At 33.8% G+C, this 23,921-nt stretch overlaps 1 protein-coding gene across 14 annotated transcripts in view; it reads right to left on the reverse strand.

Moving 5' to 3' along the window:
- KHDRBS2 (KH RNA binding domain containing, signal transduction associated 2) overlaps positions 1–23,921 on the reverse strand; it is a 687,327-nt gene that overhangs the window by 577,960 nt on the left and 85,446 nt on the right. For all 14 annotated transcript variants that reach the window (XR_001718489.4, XR_008548534.2, XR_010158053.1 and 11 more), the window contains exon 2: positions 206–333. Coding sequence is in view for 6 of the 14 variants with exons in the window: in XM_016955743.4 (XP_016811232.1) it covers positions 206–333 (128 nt within the window). In the remaining 8 variants the exon portion in view is untranslated. The remainder of the gene's footprint in view (positions 1–205; positions 334–23,921) is intronic.

Genomic DNA, 23,921 nt, shown 5'->3' on the forward strand with positions numbered 1-23,921 from the left:
ACAAAAATGCTGTAGCCTTCAGTTGAAAATTACCCTCATCATTGCACTTTCAAGTTTTCCTTCCCCTATGTCAGTATCACGTGCTTGCATATACTTACATTATGAAGCTTCAAATATTTCTTTTATAAAAGTCAATAAGTAAAATATCATCTTATTTTATCATTTCTAAATCAATTCTATGAGAACAAAGTATATATGGTAGTACCTTTGGATATTGCTTGACAGGAATCAGTACTCTTTCTGATAGCTTTATGTTTTTGTTGCTGATGACATCAAGATACTTCTTTTCTTCGTCTTCCTTTTTTCCATCAGAACCTTGAAACTTTTCAATTTCTGGAAGAAAATCACAAGAAGAAAACAAGTGAAATGAGGAACAATGTTATCATAAATATGCTGAAAAATGTTATCATAAATAATATTCATATTACTCCTCTTCTCAAATAAGATTTTGATGAATATTGATAAAAGGCCTGAAACAGCATCTCGTCAACAGTTATGTGAATGCTGCTACTGTATGTAAGAGAACCTCTGTCAACTCAAACTAAAAAGTGATAATTGAAGATGTGACTGTGTCTTCTGTGAAAAAATTGATGAATGTAATTAATTTTTAATATCTTCAAACACAATAAAAAGGTAATATATGTCCTTTGACTATTTAAACTATTTTAGCAAACTTAATTTTTTCCAGGAGCAATAAATAGAACAAAATACATTTTAAGGATATATGCTTTATTTTTACTCAGAATTATTCCTAAGAAAATAAAAATAATTAAAATGGTAATTATTCAGTTAGTTAAAATGGGTAGTAAAGAGAAATTGCATTATATTTCACAAGGAATTATAGAAAAGTCATATAAATGATTAAATCTATAAATGCTAACATTCGTATTCATCAATAAGACATTATCTATATAGGTGTTTAAGAAAAATATTAGAATATTACCAAATTTGATATTTTGGAGCATACTTATCCACTCCTTTATTTTTTAATCAATTTATTCCATAAAAAATATTAAATCTCTACTAGGTACCAGAAATACAACAGAAAACAATAAAATGTCTCTGTTTTTATAAACTCTATATTCTAATGTGGAAAAGGAACAGTGAGAAAATGAATATATGGGCACACATACAGTTATGGCTGGGGGCAAATAATAAACACAATATGCTGTTAATACAAAGGAGACTCAAGCAGTGGCTATTACTTCAGATTTGAAGGGTGATATTTGATCAAAGACCTGAATGACAGAGAAGAATAAGCCATGAGAAGACTAAGAAGAGCTTAACAGTCTGATGAAAAACAAGCTTTACTTGCTCTTGGAATAGAAGAAGCAAGAAAGCCTGTGTGGCTGAAGAATAGTGAATGTGGAAAAAAGGCTTGATAAGTGATTATAGGACAGATCATGTAAGAACTTGTAGAATACATGTTTTCTGCTTTATATTGTGACTGCAATGGTAAGCCTCTGGATCACTTTGAAGAATAAAGGAAGGCAGCCACATTGTATTTTTATTTTTAAAGATAACATAGTATGTAATATGCAAAATCAATCACAGCAGAAGGCAAGCAAACAAGGAAACCAACTTACATTTGTCTAGTTGAGAAACGAGGCTGACAAAGTAGGAATGAGATGTTAAAAGACTGTGTAGTTACAACTACAGTCATCTCATGCAATGCACTATGTAAAATAAGTGTTTTGGAGAATTGTTAAAAATTCATTTTAAAAATTACCTTTTTTATATAGTTATTATTATGATCATAGCATAATCAGTAAATATTTCTTTTTGTTCTTTTCTCTTAGTCAATGTACTAAAATACTAACTAAGATAAGAATGTGACAGTGTTTTACTTTTGCTATGGATAGAACAAAACATTCTACTTTTGTTATTTTGGAGTAGAGAAAAGGTGATGATAGTTATTAAGTATGAACATGTTTCATATAAATTTATTTATATTGCATTTTACAACAATTATCTTTTAAAGGTCTGACTACTTCCAAAGGTAAGGGGAATATATATTTTATCTAATAGTTTTGTTTTTTGTTATTCTATCTTTAACTAACATTTTTCCCCCAAATGTTTTCAAATGGCTTAAAGAAAAATTCCTAAAACATTTCAATTAGTAATCTTTTCGCATACTATTTATTTGGGCTGTGTGGAATTTAAAACAATTATTTTGGAGTAATATTACATTACTTACCCAGGTAATACCTGAGTGAAATCTACACTGCATAATTTTTACGAAGTCATTTATAATCATCTTATCAGTTACATGGTACAATTTCCCTAAAGACAAGTATCTTGAACTAAACTGAATTGTTTGAAAATATGTTATATGTCTATAATTTCTACTTAGTGTGATAACATCAGATTCCTATGTTCTACATGGAAGTATTAACAAGCCACTTTAACTAACTGACCTGTTAAACTGAAAATCACTTTATTCCAACCTTTCCATCCCTTATATAATTAATACAACCAGAATTATGATAATTGCAAAGAAAATCCATTCATCATGTCCTCTGATACTAAGAATAAACTTTTGATCACTGCCCTATGGGTGTATACACCTACATAATGTCATACTTTGTAGCTTGCTGAGGTAATTGTAATGTGGAACACAGTGAAGAAGCTGACTCAATTCCTGATCTATAATACATATGGCTTCTCCCTTGTTACTTTTTCATAAAAATAAATTGAATTTGTCTGAAATTATTTGTTAACCACAAAACTACTACCTTAGGCTTTTTTAGACATCTGCAATTTGATCAGGCCAGGATTAATTCTAATAACCTTTCCATCAAGAAATGGAGTTAAATGAAATATCATTTCCACTGCTATTTCTGTTCAATTCTACAATTTTCTTCTGACGTTTTTTGGTATTATTTTGCCCTCCTAATACTTTCAGGGAGTTATCTTGTCTTCTCTGGCATATCTCCATGACTAATATATCAATACTTGTATTTGTCAAATGCATAGTAACAAAATGGTATATGCCAAACTTGCCTGAGTTTAAAACCAAAGAAAGCTTCATCCATGTCTCTGCGAAGGACATGAACTTATCATTTTTTATGACTGCATAGTAAACCATCATCCTCAGCAAACTAACACAAGAACAGAAAACCAAACACCACATGTTCCAGAGATACAGAACAATGTGGGGATGCCCCGTCTTACAACTTCTATTCAACGTACTACTGGAAGACCTAACCAGAGCAATTATGCAAGGGGAAAAAAAGGCATCCAAATAAGAAAAGTAAAAATAAAGATATCTGTTTGCAGTTGACATGATCTGATATGTAGGAAACCCCTAAAGACTTCACGTAAAAACTATTAGAACTAATAAGTGAATTCAGGAAAGTTGCAAAACATAAAATCAACATCTAAAAATCAGTTCCATTTCTATATACTAGCAACAAACTATCCAAAAAAGAAATTAAGAAAACCATCTTATTTATAATAGCATCAGAAAGAATAAAACACTTGGGAGTAAACTTAGTTAAGCTGGTTAAAGACTTGTACGCTGAAAACCAAAAGCATTGATGAAATAAATCAAAGAAGACAAAAATAAATGAAAAGACACTTTATGTTTATAGATTGGAAGAATTAATATTGTTAAAATGTCCATAATACCCCAATAACCTAAAGATTCAGTTCAATCTCTGTCAAAATCCCAATGACATTTTTTACAAAAATAGAAAAAATAATCCCCAAATTTATATAAAATGATAAAAGAACTTCAAATGGCCAAAATAATTTTGAGAAAATACACAACTGGAGATATCACACTTCCCAATTTCAAAATATATTATAAAGTCATAGTAATCAAAACAGTATTATACTGGCATAAAAACAGAAACATAGACTAGTGGAACATAATATGGAGTCCAGACATGAATCTATACATGTATGTTCAATTGTTCTTTGACATAGGTGCCAAGAATGTACAAGGGAGAAAAAAAGTCTCTTCAATAAATAGTGTTGAGAAAACTGATGTCCACATGCACAACAATAACATTGGACCCTTCTCTTACACTGCACAAAAAAAAATCAACTCAAAGTGAATTAAAGACTTAAACATAAGACCAGAAATTGTAAAACTCCTAGAAGAAAAAGGGGTAAATGCTTCTTGACATTGGTGTGGGGAATAATTTTTTAGCTATGACCACAAAAGCATAAGCAACAAAAGCAAAAATAGACAAGTGGGATTATATCAAACAAACAGTTTCTACACAGCAAAAGAAACAGTCAACAAAACGAAAATGTGACGTACAGAATGGAACGAAATATTTGAAAACCATATAACTGACAATAGATCTGATATCCAAAATACATAAGGAACTCCTACAACTTAATAGCAAGAAACCAAATAATGAATTCAAAATTGGCCAAGAACCTGAATAGGCATTTCTCCAAAGATGATATGCAAATGGACAATGGCAATATGAAGAGATGCTGGACATCACTAATCATCAGAGAAATGCAAATCAAAGCAACAATCAATTATTACTTCACACCTGTTAGGATGGCTATTATTGAAAAAAAAAGTTGGCAAGGATGTGGAAAAAAGGGAATCCTTGTACATTATTGATGAAAATGTAAACTGGTGAATCCACTAACTATGAAAAACAGTATAGAGATTCCTTAAAAAAAATTAACCTACCATATGACCTAGTTGTTATGGTCTGAAAGTTTGTGCCCCCACCAAATTCATATGTTCAAATCCTGACTCCAAGACGACAGTATTAAAAGGTTAGGCCTTTGGGAGGTGATTATTTCATGAGAATGGAACCCTCATGAATGAGATTCATGCTCTTAAAAAAGAGGCCTGAGGGAGAGCCCCCAACACAACTTCCACCATGGGAACACAGCTAGAAGGTAAGGAGACAGCTACATGGCAGCATCCACAAAACAGAAAGTGGGCCCCTACCCAGATACTGAATCTGCCAGCACCAAGATCTTGGACTTCCTAAACTTCAGAGCTATGATAAATAAATGAGTAAGTTAAGGGAGCTCATTCACCCCTTCAACAATGTGAAGACACAAGAAAAAAGCATCATCTATGAAGCAGGAAATAAGCCCCCACCAGAAACCAAACCTACTGGATCTTGGAATTTTCCAAGATTTTGGATTTTCTTGGATTTTCCAGCTTCTAAAATTGTGAGAAATAAATGTTTATTGTTTGTAAGGCACTCCATTTATGGTATTTTATTATAGCAGTCCTAACAGATTAAGAGACCATAAATTTATATATGAGGAATCTAAAATAGTCAAACTCATAGAAGCAAGAAGTATGGTGATGACAGGGACTGAGAGAAGGAGGAAACAGGGAAGTGTTGGTTAAGAGATACAAAGTTTCAGCTGTAAACAATGAACAAGTCCTAGAGAATCACTGTACAACATAGTGCCTATAGTTAACATTACTGTATTGTTGGCTTAAAAATTTGCTAAGAGGGTAGATCTTGTATTAAGTGTTTTTACCACAAAAATAAATAAATGTAGTGGGAGGAAATTTTTGAGGTGATAGATATGACTATGGTATTGGTTGTGTATGGTTTCATAGGGGTATACTTCTCTCCAAATTCAAGCTGTATATATTACATATGTACAGCTTTTTGTATGTCAGCCATATCTTAATAAAGTGGATGAATTTTTTGAAGGTTTTGTTTTTTGTTATTTTGTTTTGTTTTGTTTTACAATAAAGGATTATAGAAAAATAGGAGATGCAATTGCCTGGACTGGCAAGTCATACTATATAATTCTTTTATATTAAGAATGTTTCTTCATTTTGCTGAAGCTTTTTCAAAAATATTTTTAATACCTCCCCTATATGTATAGTTTAGTATAGTCTATAATTTCACAACTCAATGTCAATGTAAATATTATTTAATACTCATTCTGAAAATACGAGTAATATTTCAGTGAAAGGAGCTATTTGAATATGTGAATCTTTACCTTGTCAAGTTACTTTCTTAACCCATGTGATTTTTTTCCTGCAACAAAATTCATACTTCCTGAACTAGCTACACTAAATGTTTAACACTGGCTTCCCACACACTTCTAGTATTTATCTGACCTCAAAATAGAATTTGCTTAAGATTTTAGAATCCTTAATAGCTATAAAATTAACATGTTAAGATTGTGTCTGTATTTTGATGCTTAACACAAGTTATTTTGTTGTGATTATATTTCTTTTTACAATTGGCACATTGTTGAGGCTCATATTTTTAAATATATATGACATAATTACACATGTACAAACACAGAAATCACAATTATCTGTTTATATTTTAAGTTGGTTATTTAAGATGGATTTTAAAATTATATATTTTCCTCTAAAGTCAAAATTTATTTAAATTTAAATAAATGAATTGTTTCCCAGTCATTTCAAACACAACATAGAGCTATATAGAACTAAATATTAAATAGTACTAAATATGTACATCAAGGACCAATTACGTAGAACTATTTATGCCTAATTTCTTTATAGAGGGTGAATTACATGGTCTTCCAGATATTTATATTCCTAAAATTAAAAATAAAGAGAATAGACAAATTTACAATATGTGCAAAAAGAAGTTTCTAGTTCTATGGAAATTTTCAGAATCCAGATAAATTTAATTATCGAGAAGACTTCAAAAATAATCTTTTGATACTATATAAAAGAACATTTACATGCAAGACATAATTTTAGAATGTATTTAATGAAGAACATGGAATTCGTCTGTGAAGAAAATTTTTTTTGTTAATGAAATGAAAATGACCTTGAAATATAACAATAGGGTAGAATGCCAGTATTCAATGTTTTTGAATTTTTGCTCATCTATAATCAAAATTCAATGAGAGCTTGTAAAACACCTAACTTTTCTTTATGAATATTTTTGGAAGGAACTTTAACTATTTTACAAATGATACTTAACTACCTGGTAATTAAAACTCATTATAAATGGAACACGGATAACTTATATTTAAATAATATCACCAAGTGAAGCTTATACTACTTTTTTCCACTCTGAAATTATACTTTTTTAGTTTCCAAGTAAAAATGCATTTTGCTTTTTGTATTTGAATACAGAACCAAACTTTTAATAATTAGTGTTAATAGAATAGAATAATGCAACACAGAAGAATAATTTTCATCTTCCTTTTACAAATTTTCACATGAAAATTTAGAGATTATGTATACTATATTATAATAAGCTTCCATCACTTCAAAATCTAAGTCCAGAATAAAAGGGCAAATAGACTACAATTGTCACGAAATAAAAACTTAACATGAATCACAGAATATAAGGAAACGACTTTGCACAAATTTTACCTCTTTGATACTCATGAGAAAGATAGAAAATTTCAAATTTCAGTATCAAAAAATGGGTGAAGAAACATCAATGGTACTTTGCCACGAATATCTGCATTATAACCCTGTAGAGTCTGTAACAATTATCCCACTTTCCAAATAAAGAAACAGGAGTTCAAAGAGCATATATAATACACATTATAAATACATAAAAGAAAAGAGAGAAAAAGAATGTAAAAATTGAGGAGTCCTTAATGTAGCTTTACATTTAATAATGTAAACAAAAGGGATTAAACAGAAGCCAATCTTTGCTTAAAAATACCATTTAGAAATTTGTCTTCATATAAAACATTTTCCAGGGAGTGGGCAATTAAAGTTCATGTTTTGTCTTAACTACTTCTAGGAAGCTCAAGGCTAAGTCTGTCTTCAAATAGCTCTAACTTTCCTCAGATAAGGATTTCTTGCATAATTCTTTTTCTTTTCATCATATTTACAACTTTTTATTTGTTTTATTCTGCAGGAATATTTTATTTTTATCTTGTACTTGCTTTTATATAAGGTGCCTCAAATTCACCTCAGAAATAGGTATGTGATTAAATGCCACTTTAAAATTATTATGCTGCATTAATAATATTAATCCAACAGTCCTCACTAATGCAAAATTTCTTTGAGCTCCCTTTGCGGTTTTTGGAGTTAAATCTGGGTGCTAAAATATCTTTGTCACCTGCTGGCTACATGATCTTAAGCAAGTTAGTTAGCCTCTGTTTACTTATCTTTTTAAAATAAAGTAAATCTTTCAAATGATGTTATTACAACGATTAGCATTTTGTGCACTGTTGTCTGGCAATAATTATTGCATTGTTTTGATATTATTACACCTCACATTCGTCTCCCTGTATTTTGTAACCTCTTGGCAGGAAGTTTATTTTACCCATCATTATAGCCTCGGTTATTAGGCCAAAGCAGAATAGGAAATTATACCCTAAACCTGTGTTTTACATCATAGAAAAATAAAATGGGTAATTTCTCACAGAACAAACCTTAAATGATAGCATGCTAACCTTAAATCTGAACTAAGTTGCTAGCAAAACAGATGTCTTAAGTCATGGATCTCCCAGGCTAAAGGTCAGCAGGTCATAGTTTAGTGAATACTGGTCTAATTCCACAACAATTTAAGGGATAGAAAGTTGTTCTTGAATATAGAATCATATTTTCCTTTTTATTGAAGGCATAAGAGACTGTCAGATCCATTAATGACACATCAGTGCTAAATAATATTAAGTATCTTCACAAGTAATTATTTTTGATTATTGAAGTAGAAATAGAGACATTAACTGCTAGACAATTTAAATATGATCCAGGCATTTATTTTCAATGATAATTAATCATAAGATAGTTAACTGTTTTAATCACTACTCATTTATTTTAATGCCCTAAACCTACTAAAATTCTGAAACTATCTGATACTCTAATCCCCATTTCCTGTCTGCTTATCCAAATTATAACCACTTCAAGGCTTGGCTTACAGTTCCTCTCCCTCATGGAGTTGTACAGAGTAACTCAGAAATTTCACTCTGTATAAACTCCTATCACCTAATTCGTATGTTAAATATTCAGGTTGTACTATTTTGCTTATAAGATAAGACCACGACCTAACACAGTGGCCTTGAACAAGTCACTTAAGCTTTCTGGACTTCTATTGTTCCTTCCCACCCATTCACCCTAATGTAGGAATCGAATCTTATGAGGGGCATCCTAGTATATTCTTAAGAATGCAGGCTTCTGGATACAGTATTGTATCTGCCACTTGTTAACTGTGTGACACTTGCCAACAAGTGATGATGACAGTTATTGCTTTCTAAGCCTTTTCTATGTATTAGGCAATGATCAATTTCTGCACATATTCTAGTTCATTTACTTAGTTTACTTAAGTTTTCTGCGTCACATTGCTTAGTTTAAAATGGGAATAATATCCTCCTAAAACGGCTGTAAGGATTAAGTAAGTCAAATTTTCAAAAGTACTTAGAATAGCATTTGGTACACAATAAGAGCATAACAAATACTAGCTATTATCATTTTATTTACTTGCATTTGGGGGCTGGACATGAGATTTCACTGAAGTTTTGTATCATTAAAACCAAACATCATGACAGTCAATGTCATGTATTTCACAAGCTTACACCTTGTCTTTAAGTAGATTGTTAATTATTGATGGTACACCCATGACTTACATTTGAATGTGTCCTTTATCAGACTAATATCATTATATAAATGCTAGGAATATCATACATATTCATTTAAATATGAAATAGGACAAAATGAAGGAGAAAATGCAGCTATGGTGATGATAAGAATAGGGTATGGTATAAATTTGCTGAAACTATCATAAAAAAATGTGGGAATCTTTTGGATAGTATTGTCATCTAACACTAAGCAGTGGTACCTCACAAAAGGCAAGAGTTAAAGATTTATTTATTTTTAACTGTGTTCAGACTCAGACACAAATTCTTAAATTTTAATGTTAAGAACTTTAATGGGCTTCTTAAAAGAATAAAATATTTTATTGATACTCATTCCATATATATCTACATGTAGTCATCCCATTTGGGTCCCTTTCTTTGAATGTATTCACTGTTTTGAATTAGTTCTTGCTAAGTTAAATACACATAGATTTCAACACAACAAAAAAAAATTCAGGACACATATTTTTCCTTGCTGAGCAACCATAATCATATTACATAAGAAAAGTAGCAGATCTTACATTGATATTCCACTTTGTGTGTCAGAGTTCCACAGTCCATCATGCTGGCAAAGACAACATCAAGTTTCCTTAAACTTGCACCTGGTGCAAAGAATTGCTCAAGTGATTTGTATGCATTATATCATTCCATCTTCATATTAACTCACGATGATATAAACAAATATTACCTACATTATACAAAAGGAAAACCTGAATATTAATTTCTTCAATTGTAGAGCAAGGAAAGTAAAAGATCTGAATAATAAAGCCCAGGTTCTGAACCATTATATCAATCATTCATATTCTTACTCATGTACTCTTTCATTTAATAATTATTTATTGAAGGCCTACTATTGTCCCAGGCACCATCCCAGAAACTGAAAACTGTGGTGAAGCAAAATTTGTGCCTTCTTCAATCTTATAGTCTAGGGAGGTAGAAAGTAAATGAATAGGTAAATTATAATGTAATTCAGAAAGATATTTTTAAAAAGTTTTACTAATGTAAGTTTATATACAAAATATTGAACATTTTTTATCATATTTTGATGACTTTTAACATATGCATACAGCCATGACTCCATCACTGCAATTAGTATACTAAATATATTCATCATTTCCAAAAATTTCCCTGTGTTCTTTTGTGTGTGTGCTATGGTTTGGTTTAATTTTTTTGCGGGGGAGGGGACGTTGTTTGCTCTTTGTGTTAAGAATACTCAAGGTGAAATCTATCCTCTTAACTTATTTTAAAATACACAATACTGTATTGTTAACTATAAGTACTATGTTGCACAGCAGTATATTTGTCCATTTGCATTGCTATAAAAGAATAGCTGGGTAATTTATAAAGAAAAGAGGTTTACTTGGCTCATGATTGTCAGCAGTAGGAACATGGTGCCAGCATCTGCTTGGCTTTTGGTAAGACCCAGAAAGCTTTTGGTCATGGTGAAAAGGAAGGGGAGCCAGCGTGTCACACGGTCAGACAAGGAGCAAGAGAGAGAGGAGGAGGGACCAGGCTGCTTTAAACAACCAGCCCTCAGGTGAACTACCAGAGCAAGAACTCACTCATTACCATGGGGACAGCACCGATCCATTCATGAGGGATCTGCCCTCATGACCCAAACACCTCCCACTAGGCTCCACCTTCAACACTGGGGATTGTATTTCGTCATGAGATTTGGAGAGGACAAATATTCAAACCATATCAAGCAGGTCTCTAGAACTTATCATCTTGTATAATAAATATTATATCCATTGAGCAACAATTCCTACTTCTCCCTTGCTCCAGCCCCTGGTAATCACAATTCTATTCTTTGCTTCCATGCATTTGACTATTTTAGATATCAGATATAAGTGGAATCATGTAGCAATTGTCCTTCTGTGACACGTAGCATGATGTCCTCCAGGTCCATCCATGTTGTCACAAATGGAAATAAGTGTTGTGAAAAATGTAAAAGAGGGTAATGGCGTATAAAATGGTGAGAAGTGAGTGATGTTTAGATAAGCATGATTAAAAATGGCCTCTGAGAAAGTCATCCTTGATCAGAGACATGAATTAAGTATGGGAAATAAATGCATGAAGATCTGGGGTAGAGTTTTCAAGGCAAATGAAACAGAAAGTGCAAGACATCTCAGGCTGGAAAGAATTTGGCACATTTAAGAAATTGCTAGAAGGGTGATGTGTTTAGTGTGGCATGAATGTGGGAGAAAGGGACAGAAAGTCTACCACTTCTGATAATAGGTCATTAGAAACACTGTGGTTCCCTTTTCACCCTTTCTCTTAGAAAATATGTCAGTAGGCTGGGTGCGGTGGCTCACACCTGTAATCCTAGCACTTTGAGAGGCTGAGGCAGGTGGATCACTTGAGGTCAGGAGTTCAAAACCTGCCTGACCAACATGGTGAAACCCCATCTCTACTAAAAATTCAAAAGATTAGCCACATGTGGTGGCATGTGCCTGTAATCCCATCTACTCAGGGGGCTGAGGCAGGAGAATTGCTTGAACACGGGAGGCGGAGGTTGCCGTGAGCCAAGATTGTGCCACTGACCACTCCAGCCTGAGCGACAGAGCAAGAGTCTGTCTCCAAAAAACAAAAAACAAAAAAAAGAAGAAGAAAGAAAAAGAACATGCGTCAGAGGGAAGTCAGGTACCATGTCCTGAGAACATTCCATCAGCCCTATGTAGAGGTCCATGTTGTGAGGAAATGAAGCCTTTTGCTAACAGCAGTGTGAGAGAGCCACCTTAGAAATAAGTGCTCTCTCAACATTAAGGCTTTCAAATGACCGCCACTTCTTTTTTTTTTAATTTTTTATTTTATTTTATTATTATTATACTTTCACTTCTTAAGAGACCCTGGGCCAGAACTGTGCATCCAGGCTTTTCCAAAATTCCTTAACTATGGAAACAGCCAGATAGTAAGTGTTTGCCATTTTAAGCTCTTAGGTTTTGAGGTAATTTATGATGCAACAATAAGTAACACCGTGAGTCAGAACTTTTATTTTCTTCTAAGTGCAATGATAAAATTTTGAAGAATTTTAGCACAGTTTTAATCTGATTTGAGCAGAGGCAGGAAGACCAGTTGTGAGGTAGTTGCACTAGACCAGGTGAGATATGATGAAGGATAAAGTGTTAGAGGTAAAGGTCTACAAATTGGTTGGATTATTTGGAAGGCAGAGGTTTGCTGTAGATAGAATGGAAGTCTAAGAAAAAGGGAAGAAATCAACAGTGACTCTCAGGTTTTTGGCTTGAGTAAGTAGGTGAGGAGTAGCAACATTTACAGATATAAAAATGACTGGCAGAAGAACAGGCATGGCTGGGAAAAATATAAGTTGTACTTTGGCTACATTTAGGTGAGACCTAATAAGAGATGTAGAATCAGGAGTTGGATAAGGAATTCTGGAGCCTAAGGAAAAGGTTGGGGGTTGACATGTAAATGTTTGTGTCATTAGCATATGATTGATGCTCGAATTTATAGGAGTGGGAGAGAGGAAGGAAGATCGCCAAGGACTGAGCACAGTGATACTGTAATATGCAAAATTCAGGAAGAGAATGAGAATCCAGCAAATGAAGTAAGAAGGGGCAATGAATGCAAGAAGAAGAAAATCAGGAAAATGTAGATCACAAGATTCAAGTGCAGAAAGTATCTAAAGAAAAAGAAAGAAATCAACTGACTCATCCTACTGAGAAGTATAGTTACATGGAAGCTGAGTTTTGACTACTGGCATTGGCAAGGTGAAAGATGCTGCGTATCTTTATGCGAATAATTTTAGACACTCTTTAGAGTGGATTTATGAGAGAACAGGTGAACAGGTTGTGGCCACAGTATGAAGCTTCCCCCTATACCTCAGTAGGGTTACCCTGGTTCATTGCCTTCCTGAACCTTTTTCTAAATTCTTGAGACCATCAGTACTGCAGTTCCTTCAACCAAATAACATTTTCCCCTTTCCTTTTATATTTGGAATGAAATCCTTTTGTTGAGGTCATCTGCGCTAAGCACACTTCCAGTTGATTTCACCCATTTTGATAATACACATCTACCATCTTTCATCTTTTTAGACACCAAGCCCAAACTACCTTCCTGGGTTTTATACTTTTTTCAATATTTTACTCTATATTTATATTCTAAAATTTTTAATACAAATAAAACTCCGCGCATCTCAAACTGTATTTTAAAACCTATTAGCTATAAAACCTATTCTTTCACTATCTTCTCTTTTACCACAATCTTCCTAAGTCACCCAAGAACAACAAAACCAGAAATCTCAGCCATGTGAACAAGAGTTACTCCCTGATACTCCCCATTCTATATGCAGTAGTCAAGGAATCCTGTTGATTCCATCTCTGGAGCTTCTCTCATATGGAGCTTCTCCACTCAGATACTCTCTCACTGCCTCAATTCACTTTCCCATCATTCTCACCTGAACAGGCAGGACCCTTCAACCAGTTTCCCTGAAAATCCATATAAAACTTGTCTTCCACATCCAAGCTGTCTTTCTAAAACACAGATCTGAGCATTCCACTTTTCTCTCTTCTGTTGGAGTATGGTATCTGAACTGTGTTTATTCCCTGGCTGTACTAAGCATTCAAATCTTTGTTGAATGAATGAGTGTCACTACCCTGACATGTACCTGCTTCTCACTGCTGAAGGTTAAATTCTAATTTTTATCCGGTCACTAAAAATTGATCAACCATTCTAGTCTTATTTCTCACCACTTACTAGTCTTCTTTCTTGCCATCCTGAAACAGGCACGTTGTAGTCTATCCTCATACATACTCTGAGCAAATGATACTCTCAAAGTCCTTAGGCTTTTGCTGATGATCTTCCCTCCTTCCTCTGACCAGTGGAGAATTACTCCATCTTTAAGGCAGGCCCAGTTTTAATACTCATTTCACATGACTGCCCCATCCCAGGTCTCCCTTAGCACTTTGTACTCTAAATGCAACACTTTTGTCACTTTTTAATGTGCTATTTGCAAGTGTTTTCCTCATTAGACTATGACTTCCTTGAAGCCAAGGACCATATCACATTTATTATTTTTCACTCCCAGCACTCATTACAATAGATAACTTAGAATTTAAACTCAGTCAGGCCCACCCATCAGCCTGTCCCTCTGAATAAATCTTTCTAGAAGAATATCACTTGGTTTTTAATGTGAAAATTTCATAAAACATATGCAGCTCTCAACACAATGATTTTTACACTGCTGTTTATACCAGAAAACTTACATTTATTTCCACAAAACATGGTACTAAACTTTAAAATTCATATTTATTTCCACAAAATGCAATATATTTTTAAAATCTGGATTTTTTTTAATATCATGTACACATCTTGGAAACCACAACAAAAGAGTGACATCTAAAAGAGGTGACACAAATTTAAAAAAACTTTTTTTAACAACCTTACTGATCAGTGATTAGAAAGTGATATTTTATGCATTTTAAAACCTAGCATAATCTCTTGTTACTTATATGTTAATGGTTAAGTATAATTTGGGTTATATTTTAGAAAGCTGTTTGAAAGTTTTGGATTGACATGCAATGCATTATAATTTTTTCATGTAAAATATTAGAAAATAAGCTCTCAGAGAGCTTATCTTATTCAATATATCTGATCAATCAGTAGATCTGATATTGATATAAAAAAGCAATAAATCTGATTTTTTAAATGAATTATTAATTGGGAACAACCTGTACTCATTACTAAGTTATTTCTGATTTTCTCACATTCAAATTCAATTGCATTTATTTCCAGAGCATGAGTAGAACATATGTCCTATGTGTATGTAAAAAAATAAGAGGCTTTACTGTTGCCAAAGATATCTTGAGATTTACTATCTTAATGAAAAGAAAACAACACATTTAAAATCAGCAACTCAAGTTGCATTGGTTTGGTTCAAACGAAAACACTTTTTTCCTGATCCTACTTCTACTGTGATGATTATATAAAATGGCATTCACCATTTAGACTCAATTTACAGAAATGCTACAAGCAGATGTGCTTGAATTTGTATTAATTTATTTTCAAGATGTTCAGAAATCTAATTACATTAGGCATTCCTTGTGTTTAAAACTCAATTTTCCTGAATATATAGAGGTGGGCCATTATTCATTAGAGTTAAAAATTCCAACTCTGTCAATAGCACCAGGTATTTAAATATAACTGAATGTGACCTGCTTCACATACATCTTGCCCCAGGGCACAGTTTCTTCATCAAATAATTTCATTCACTCAGCACATGTTATAGAGAGCATCTTACTGTGTATAAATTATTGGGAAGTAGAAGGTGATGCAACACTGTTTTAAACTGCTGGTTATCCAGTGACCATTCATTGCAAGTGTCACAATGAAACAGTCATTACGTTTGTTGCTCATACTACTCCTAATTTCTTACCTGTATATTTCAAGAAGCCAAACTTACATAAGGTAAATTGAGAAGTTTATTAAATACATTTCTAGTATTTACAAATGGCTTAAATATAAATTGGAAGGCCATCTCCCTTAGCATCAATATTTTGGCTGAATATAATAAATACTAATACTATCACAATTGAAGAAATCAAGAGATTCCCTTAAAATATATTTAAAATGAATATATATGTATATAGGTATGTGTATATCTCTATATGTATAGATATACACAGTATACACATTTATATTTATATATGTTTTCCAGGGATAAACACTTCACCAAAGATTGTTCCTCTGTTAAATTTAAGGTGTACCTGAAATCTTATATGGTCCCTTTGTTTTAGGTATATAGGCCACCATTTTGTAAACTGATTCTGTGCTTGGAGACAGTAAATGTAGGATAAAACAGCCACAATTTTTGAAGTCAGACGAATCAAATATGTGTTCTAATTTTTATGGGCCTCAGAAATGTAAATAGATCTCATATAAAACGATGAAACCACTTCCTAACTTGTTGGGTGGTTTTTGAAAATTAAGCCTAATATATGTAATTTAAGGGCTTGATATTTGTGGTGATTTTTAATCTCTAGGAAAAGATTATACATCCTTTCCCTTTAAACATGTCCCCTTCACCCAACTCTAAAGGAGAAAGCTCCTCTAATGCATTATCTTGGGTAGATTCCTGCAGGTGGAATAAGTCATACGGTAGCTATACGCTTAACATTTTGAAAAACTGCTAAAATGTTTTCCAAAGTTACTGTACCATTTTACAATCACATCAGCAATGTATGAGGATTCCAGGATCTCTGCATCTTCACTGACACTTGCTATTGTCTGTCTTTATTTTAGCCATCCTAGCATGTATGAAATGTTATTTCATTGAGGATTTGATTTGCATTTCTTTAATAACCAATGAAGTTGAGCACATATTAACATTATCATTGTAAATTTGCTACCTTCTATAAATAAATGTCTACTCAAGTAAGCTGTCAATTTTTAAGTGAATTATTTGTCATTTTATTACTGAGTCATAAAAGTTCTTTACATTCTTGGATAAAAGCCCCTTATCAGAAAAATAATTTGCAAATATTTGTTCCTATTCTGCATGTTTTCTTTTCACTTCCTTGATATCATTTGCACCCACAAAAGTTGTAATTTTGATGTAGTTCAATTTATTAAGTTTTTTCTTTGCCATTTAACTTTCATGTCATATCTAAGAAACCACTGCCTAACCCATAGTGGCAAACATACTTTTATGTTTTTTTCCAGGAGTTTTATAACTTCAGCTCTTACATTTATTTCTTTTATCCATATTGAGCTAAATTTTTATAAACAGGATAAGAGTCCAACTTCATTTTTTTTGCATTTGGATAAACAGCTGTCCTACCACCACTTGTTGAAATGACTATTTTTTTCCACATTGAATGCTCTTGAAATCCTTGTAAAAAAAACCAATTAACCATGAATGTGTGAGGGTCTATTTCTGGACTTTCTAAGCAATTATATTGATCTACATGTCTGTCCTTATGTCCACACTACACTTTCTTTTCTTTCTTTCTTTCTTTTTTTTTTTTTTTTTTTGAGACGGATCTCTCTCTGTTGCCCAGGCTGGAGTAGACAGGCACAATCTCAGCTCACTGCAACCTCCGCCTCCCATTTCAAGGGATCCTCCTGCCTCAGGCTCCCAAGAAACTGGGATTAAAGTTGCGCCCGCCACCACACCACACCCAGCTAACTTTTGTATTTTTAGTAGAGACAGGGTTTCACCATGTTGCCCAGGATGCTCTCAAACTCCTGATCTCAAGTGATTCACTCATGGTGGTCTCCCAAAGTGCTGGAATTACAGGTGTGAGTCACTGCACCCGGCCTACAATTTCTTTATTATTGTATTCTTGTATTAAATTTTTAAATTTACTACACAAAGTATGAGTACTCAAAATATGTTCATCCTTTTCACAATCGTTTTTGTGATTTTAGGTCCCTTGGATTTCCATATGAATTTTTAGATTATTTTGTCAGTTATATAAGAAACTACCTGAAATGTTGATAGGGATTTCACTGAATCTGTAGATCAGTAAGGGATATTATCATCTTAACAATATTTAGTCTTTCAAATGATGAACATGGGATACATTTACATTTAATTAGGCCTCCATTAATGTCTTTCAACAAAGTTTTATAATTTTCAGCATACAAGCCATGCCCTTATTTGTTAAATTCATTTCTAAGTATTTTCTCCTTTGATGCTATTGTAAATGGAATTTTAAAAATTCATTTTCAAACCCTTTTGTTGATGTGTAGAAAAACAATTTATTTTTGTATGCGCTTGTATCCTGCAACCTTGCTAAACTCACTTATTAGTTCTAATATTTTTGTGTGAGCACCAAAGGATTTTCTACATCAATTATATTTTGATATTTATATCCTCTTAGCATTCTATATTCCTTGTTTCCCACAACATATTTTTGAAAGAAGTGTCATTTCATTTTTCTTCCATATCAGCAAAAATTTTTAATAAAATAAACTTAAGGAAGAAGCAATGGCTGAATGAGAAATTTCTTAGTCATCAAACAAAAGTTCTCCCTTAGAGAAATAAACACATTTGTTATAAAGCATGGCTCACTATTTTTTTATTCTAGTAAAATTAAAATTAATACTGTGAAATAATGGCAGCACTCAGAGACTCTTTTCTGAGCTAAGGAATGAATAAAAATCCCTTGGCCATTGGGTACTTCATAAATCTTCAGTGAATGAATGCAAAAGTGAATGACATATATAAAAATACACAAAGTGTGCATAGTCCAGCTAAAAAAAGTCAGCGAATTCTCATCCCCAGATAAAGGTGTCAGTGTGGAAAAACAGCCTGCCACTAATTTTTGGCTTAGGCTGGCCAGTGAGAACACTGAGCCCTGTTTCACATGAATAAATGAAGAAAAAACGAACAGAACTAAACATTAGAAATAATGTTTTAAAATGTAAATTAATTAAACAATTAGAAACATTGCTTTTAATGTTGTTGAGCTGCCTGTTTCTAAAAATATTAAAACAGAAACAGAATAAGCATCTGTTATGGATTCTAGAAAGTGATTTCCCATTCTGGGTGAGCGAGTGGAGCCAATGACCTCAAGGTTTCCTTTAGGATCAATAACTTTATAAAAAGAGTCAAATTTTCTAATAAATACTTAATACTGATTTTAGAAAACAGAATTTGAAATCCCTGTAAAGACTAACTTCTAACATTTGTAGAGCCTAGGGTAGCAGTGCAAATGGAATCTCCTATAGAATAAGTTGAAATATTTGGAGTTATAAGCCAAGTTAACAAACTGTCAAATAAAATAAATTCTATACTTCTACTACGACAAATAGACCTTCTTATTCATATTGGCTTTACATTCATTACTTCCCAATAAGTATACTTCCAATTAGGCAAAGAGCCTTATAGAATTTAGATTTCTAGAACTCCACCTGTGCCAGAACAGATCGGTATGGGAAGACCTAGACTCACTCTCAGTTCTGTACAGTACTACAAAAGGTTATGCTCACATTTGTGTGGGCATCCATTCCCAAACCACCAAGCTCCCTGTAAAGACTCATGTCTTGGAATTCTTTAGGTCTGAGGTATGTACATCTGTGGTATGGTCTATCTTTGGGAAGATGGACACTCAACCCACATTGCCAGTTTCAGTCACACATCTCCTGCATATATCCACTTCTTGGAAACTCTTCAGACTTAGATGTTCATTGACTAGCAATGAGGTCTGCTCACAGGTAGAAGAGCTTGAGGAACAAACTTAAATAGGCCCTGGAGGTGGTTTGGGGGCCAAACAGGCAAGGACTTGGGGGATTTCAGGTGCTCAGAATATGTACTAGAGAATGATGAGGGGGATGCTGGCTCGACATGCTCACACCTGGGCCCTATGAAACTCCTTGCCTTATGATGTGGGTACAGCCAGAAGAGAACCATAGGAAGCGCCCATAAAGCATAGATGTCCTCTCTAGCCCAGGTCTAATAGGGCCAGTACTATGTCGTTCATTCTATAATCTACTTTGCACTCTAGCACTGCAGTATAAAAATCACAGTGTAGTATAAAAATGAGTATATCATGCAGTATAAAAATCACACTGACAAAAGAAGTTTCACAGTAAGTAGAGCAACAATTTAATCTTTAAATCTTCTGGAAAAATTTCAGAACAAGGATGTAGAATATGAAGACTTCCCTTCAAAAATGGGTATTAAATTATAGTAAATGAATTTGTCATATGTAGTAAATTTAACAGTCTTATGTAGTCCCTAAAATTCCATCACAAGCTGATGCAAATGGGATAAAGATAGGTACTGTGATATCAAGTTAAAACTTGCAAACCCAATTTTGAACACAGATCAAACAGTATTTGTGAAAACCTGTATTTTGCTGAGGAAAACCTATGGTTAAAATCAAATCAGCATGAATTTTAACTGGTATTATATACAATACATCACCAATCATCTACAGAAACTGTTCTTTAAGATTACTCTAAGAACACTGCTTCTATGGATAATGGGTCTTGAAGGAGTTTACCCTTCTTATAGGACATGCTATTTGCCAATTCAAGTATTTATCACACTAGGCATTAAAAATGAGCTTTCCTGAACCCAGTTTTTCAGACTAATAAACATGAAATGCCTCTAGTGTGTCTAGTGGAGACAAACTCCACGAATTTATAAATATACACCCCACTGTCAACATTAGACAGATCAACCAGACAGAAAGTTAACAAGGATATCCAGGAACTGAACTCAGCTCTGCACCAAGCGGACCTAATAGACATCTACAGAACTCTCCACCCCAAATCAACAGAATATACATTCTTTTCAACACCACACCATACCTATTCCAAAATTGACCACATAGTTGGAAGTAAAGCACTCCTCAGCAAATGTAAAAGAACAGAAATTATAACAAACTGTCTCTCAGACCACAGTGCAATCAAACTACAACTCAACATTAAGAAACTCACTCCAAACCGCTCAATTACATGGAAATTGAACAACCTGCTCCTGAATGACTACTGGGTAAAAAACGAAATAAAGGCAGAAATAAAGATGTTCTTTGAAACTAACGAGAACAAAGACACAACATATCAGAATCTCTGGGACACATTTAAAGCAGTGTGCAGAGGGAAATTTACAGCACTAAATGCCTACAAGAGAAAGCAGGAAAGATCTAAAATTGACACCCTAACATCACAATTAAAAGAACTAGAGAAGCAAGAGCAAACACATTCAAAAGCCAGCCAAAGGCAATAAATAACTAGGATCAGAGCAGAACTGAAGGAAATAGAGACACAAAAACCCTTCCAAAAATCAATGAATCCAAGAGCTGGTTTTTTGAAATTATCAACAAAATTGATAGACCGCTAGCAAGACTAATAAAGAAGAAAAGAGAGAAGAATCAAATAGACACAATAAAAAATGGTAAAGAGGATATCACCACCGATCCCACAGAAATGCAAACTACCATCAGAGAATACTATAAACACCTCTACGCAAATAAACTAGAAAATCTAGAAGAAATGGATAAATTCCTCGACACATACACCCTCCAAAGACTAAACCAGGAAGAAGTTGAATCTCTTGAATAGACCAATAACAGGCTCTGAAATTGAGGCAATAATTAATAGCTCACCAACCAAAAAAAGTCCAGGACCAGATGGATTCACAGCCGAATTCTACCAGAGGTACAAGGAGGAGCTGGTAGCATTCCTTCTGAAACTATTCAAATCAATAGAAAAAGAGGGAATCCTCCCTAACTCATTTTATGAGGCCAGCAACATCCTGATACCAAAGGCTGGCAGAGACACAACAGAAAACAGAGAATTTTAGACCAATATCCCTGATGAACATCGATGCAAAAATCCTCAATAAAATACTGGCAAACCAAATCCAGCAGCACATCAAAAAGCTTATCCACCATGATCAAGTGGGCTTCATCCCTGGGAAGCGAGGCTGGTTCAACACTCACAAATCAATAAACGTAATCCAGCATATAAACAGAACCAAAGACAAAAACCACATGATTATCTCAACAGATGCAGAAAAGGCGTTAGACAAAATTCAACAGCCCTTCATGCTAAAAACTCTCAATAAATTAGGTATTACTGGGACGTATTTCAAAATAATAACAGCTGTCTATGACAGACCCACAGTCAGTATCATACTGAATGGGCAAAAACTGGAAGCATTCCCTTTGAAAACTGGCACAAGACATGGAGGCCCTCTCTCACCACTCCTATTCAACATAGTGTTGGAAGTTCTGGCCAGGGCAATCAGGCAGGAGAAGGAAATAAAGGTCATTCAATTAGGAAAAAAGGAAGTCAAATTGTCCCTGTTTGCAGATGACATGACTGTGTAGCTAGAAAACCCCATTGTCTCGGCCCAAAATCTCCTTAAGCTGATAGGCAACTTCAGCAAAGTCTCAGGATACAAAATCAATATGCAAAAATCACAAGCGTTCTTATACACCAATAACAGACAAACAGAGAGCCAAATTATGAGTGAACTCCCATTCACAATTACTTCAAAGAGAATAAAATACCTAGGAATCCAACTTACAAGGGATGTGAAAGACCTCTTCAAGGAGAACTACAAACCACTGCTCAATGGAATAAAAGAGGATACAAACAAATGGAAGAAAATTCTATGCTCATGGGTAGGAAGACTCAATATCATGAAAATGGCCATACTGCCCAAGGTAATTTAGAGATTCAATGCCATCCCCATCAAGCTACCAATGACTTTCTTCACAGAATTCGAAAAAACTACTTTAAAGTTCACATGGAACCAAAAAAGAGCCCGCATTGCCAAGTCAATCCTAAGCCAAAAGAAGAAAGATGGAGGCATCACGCTACCTGACTTCAAACTATACTACAAGGCTACAGTAACCAAAACAGCATGGTACTGGTACTAAAAAAGAGATATAGATCAATGGAACAGAACAGAGCCCTCAGAAATAATGTCACATATCTACAACTACCTGATCTTTGACAAACCTGACAAAAACAAGAAACGGAGAAAGAATTCCCTATTTAATAAATGGTGCTGGGAAAACTGGCTAGCCATATGTAGAAAGCTGAAACTGGATCCCTTCCTTATACCTTATACAAAAATTAATTCAAGATGGATTAAAGACTTACATGTTAGACCTAAAACCATAAAAACCCTAGAAGAAAACCTAGGCAATACCACTCAGGACATAGGCATGGGCAAGGACTTCATGTCTAAAATATCAAAAGCAATGGCAACAGAAGCCAAAATTGACAAATGGGATCTAATTAAACTAAAGAGCTTCTGCACAGTAAAAGAAACTACCATCAGAGTGAACAGGCAACTGACAGAATGGGAGAAAATTTCTGCAATCTACTCATCTGACAAAGGGCTAATATCCAGAATCTACAATGAACTCAAACAAATTTACAAGAAAAAAACAAATTTACAAGAAAAAAACAAACAACCCCATCAACAAGTGGGTGAAGGATATGAACAGACACTTCTCAAAGGAAGACATTTATGCAGCCAAAAGACACATGAAAAATGCTTATCATCACCGGCCATCAGAGAAATGTACATCAAAACCACAATGAGATACCATCTCACACCAGTTAGAATGGCAATCATTAAAAAGTCAAGAAACAACAGGTGCTGGAGAGGATGTGGAGAAATAGAACATTTTTACACTGTTGGTGGGACCATAAACTAGTTAAACCATTGTGGAAGTCAGTGTGGCGATTCTTCAGGGATCTAGAACGAGAAATACCATTTGACCCAGCCATCCCATTACTGGGTATATACCCAAAGGATTATAAATCATGCTGCTATAAAGACACATGCGCATGTATGTTTATTGTGGCTCTATTCACAATAGCAAAGACTTGGAACCAACCCAAATGTGCAACAATGATAGACTGGATTAAGAAAATGTGGCACATATACACCATGGAAT

Source organism: Pan troglodytes, chromosome 5 (assembly GCF_028858775.2).
Source record: "Pan troglodytes isolate AG18354 chromosome 5, NHGRI_mPanTro3-v2.0_pri, whole genome shotgun sequence".
In the NCBI taxonomy this organism is placed as follows: domain Eukaryota; kingdom Metazoa; phylum Chordata; class Mammalia; order Primates; family Hominidae; genus Pan; species Pan troglodytes.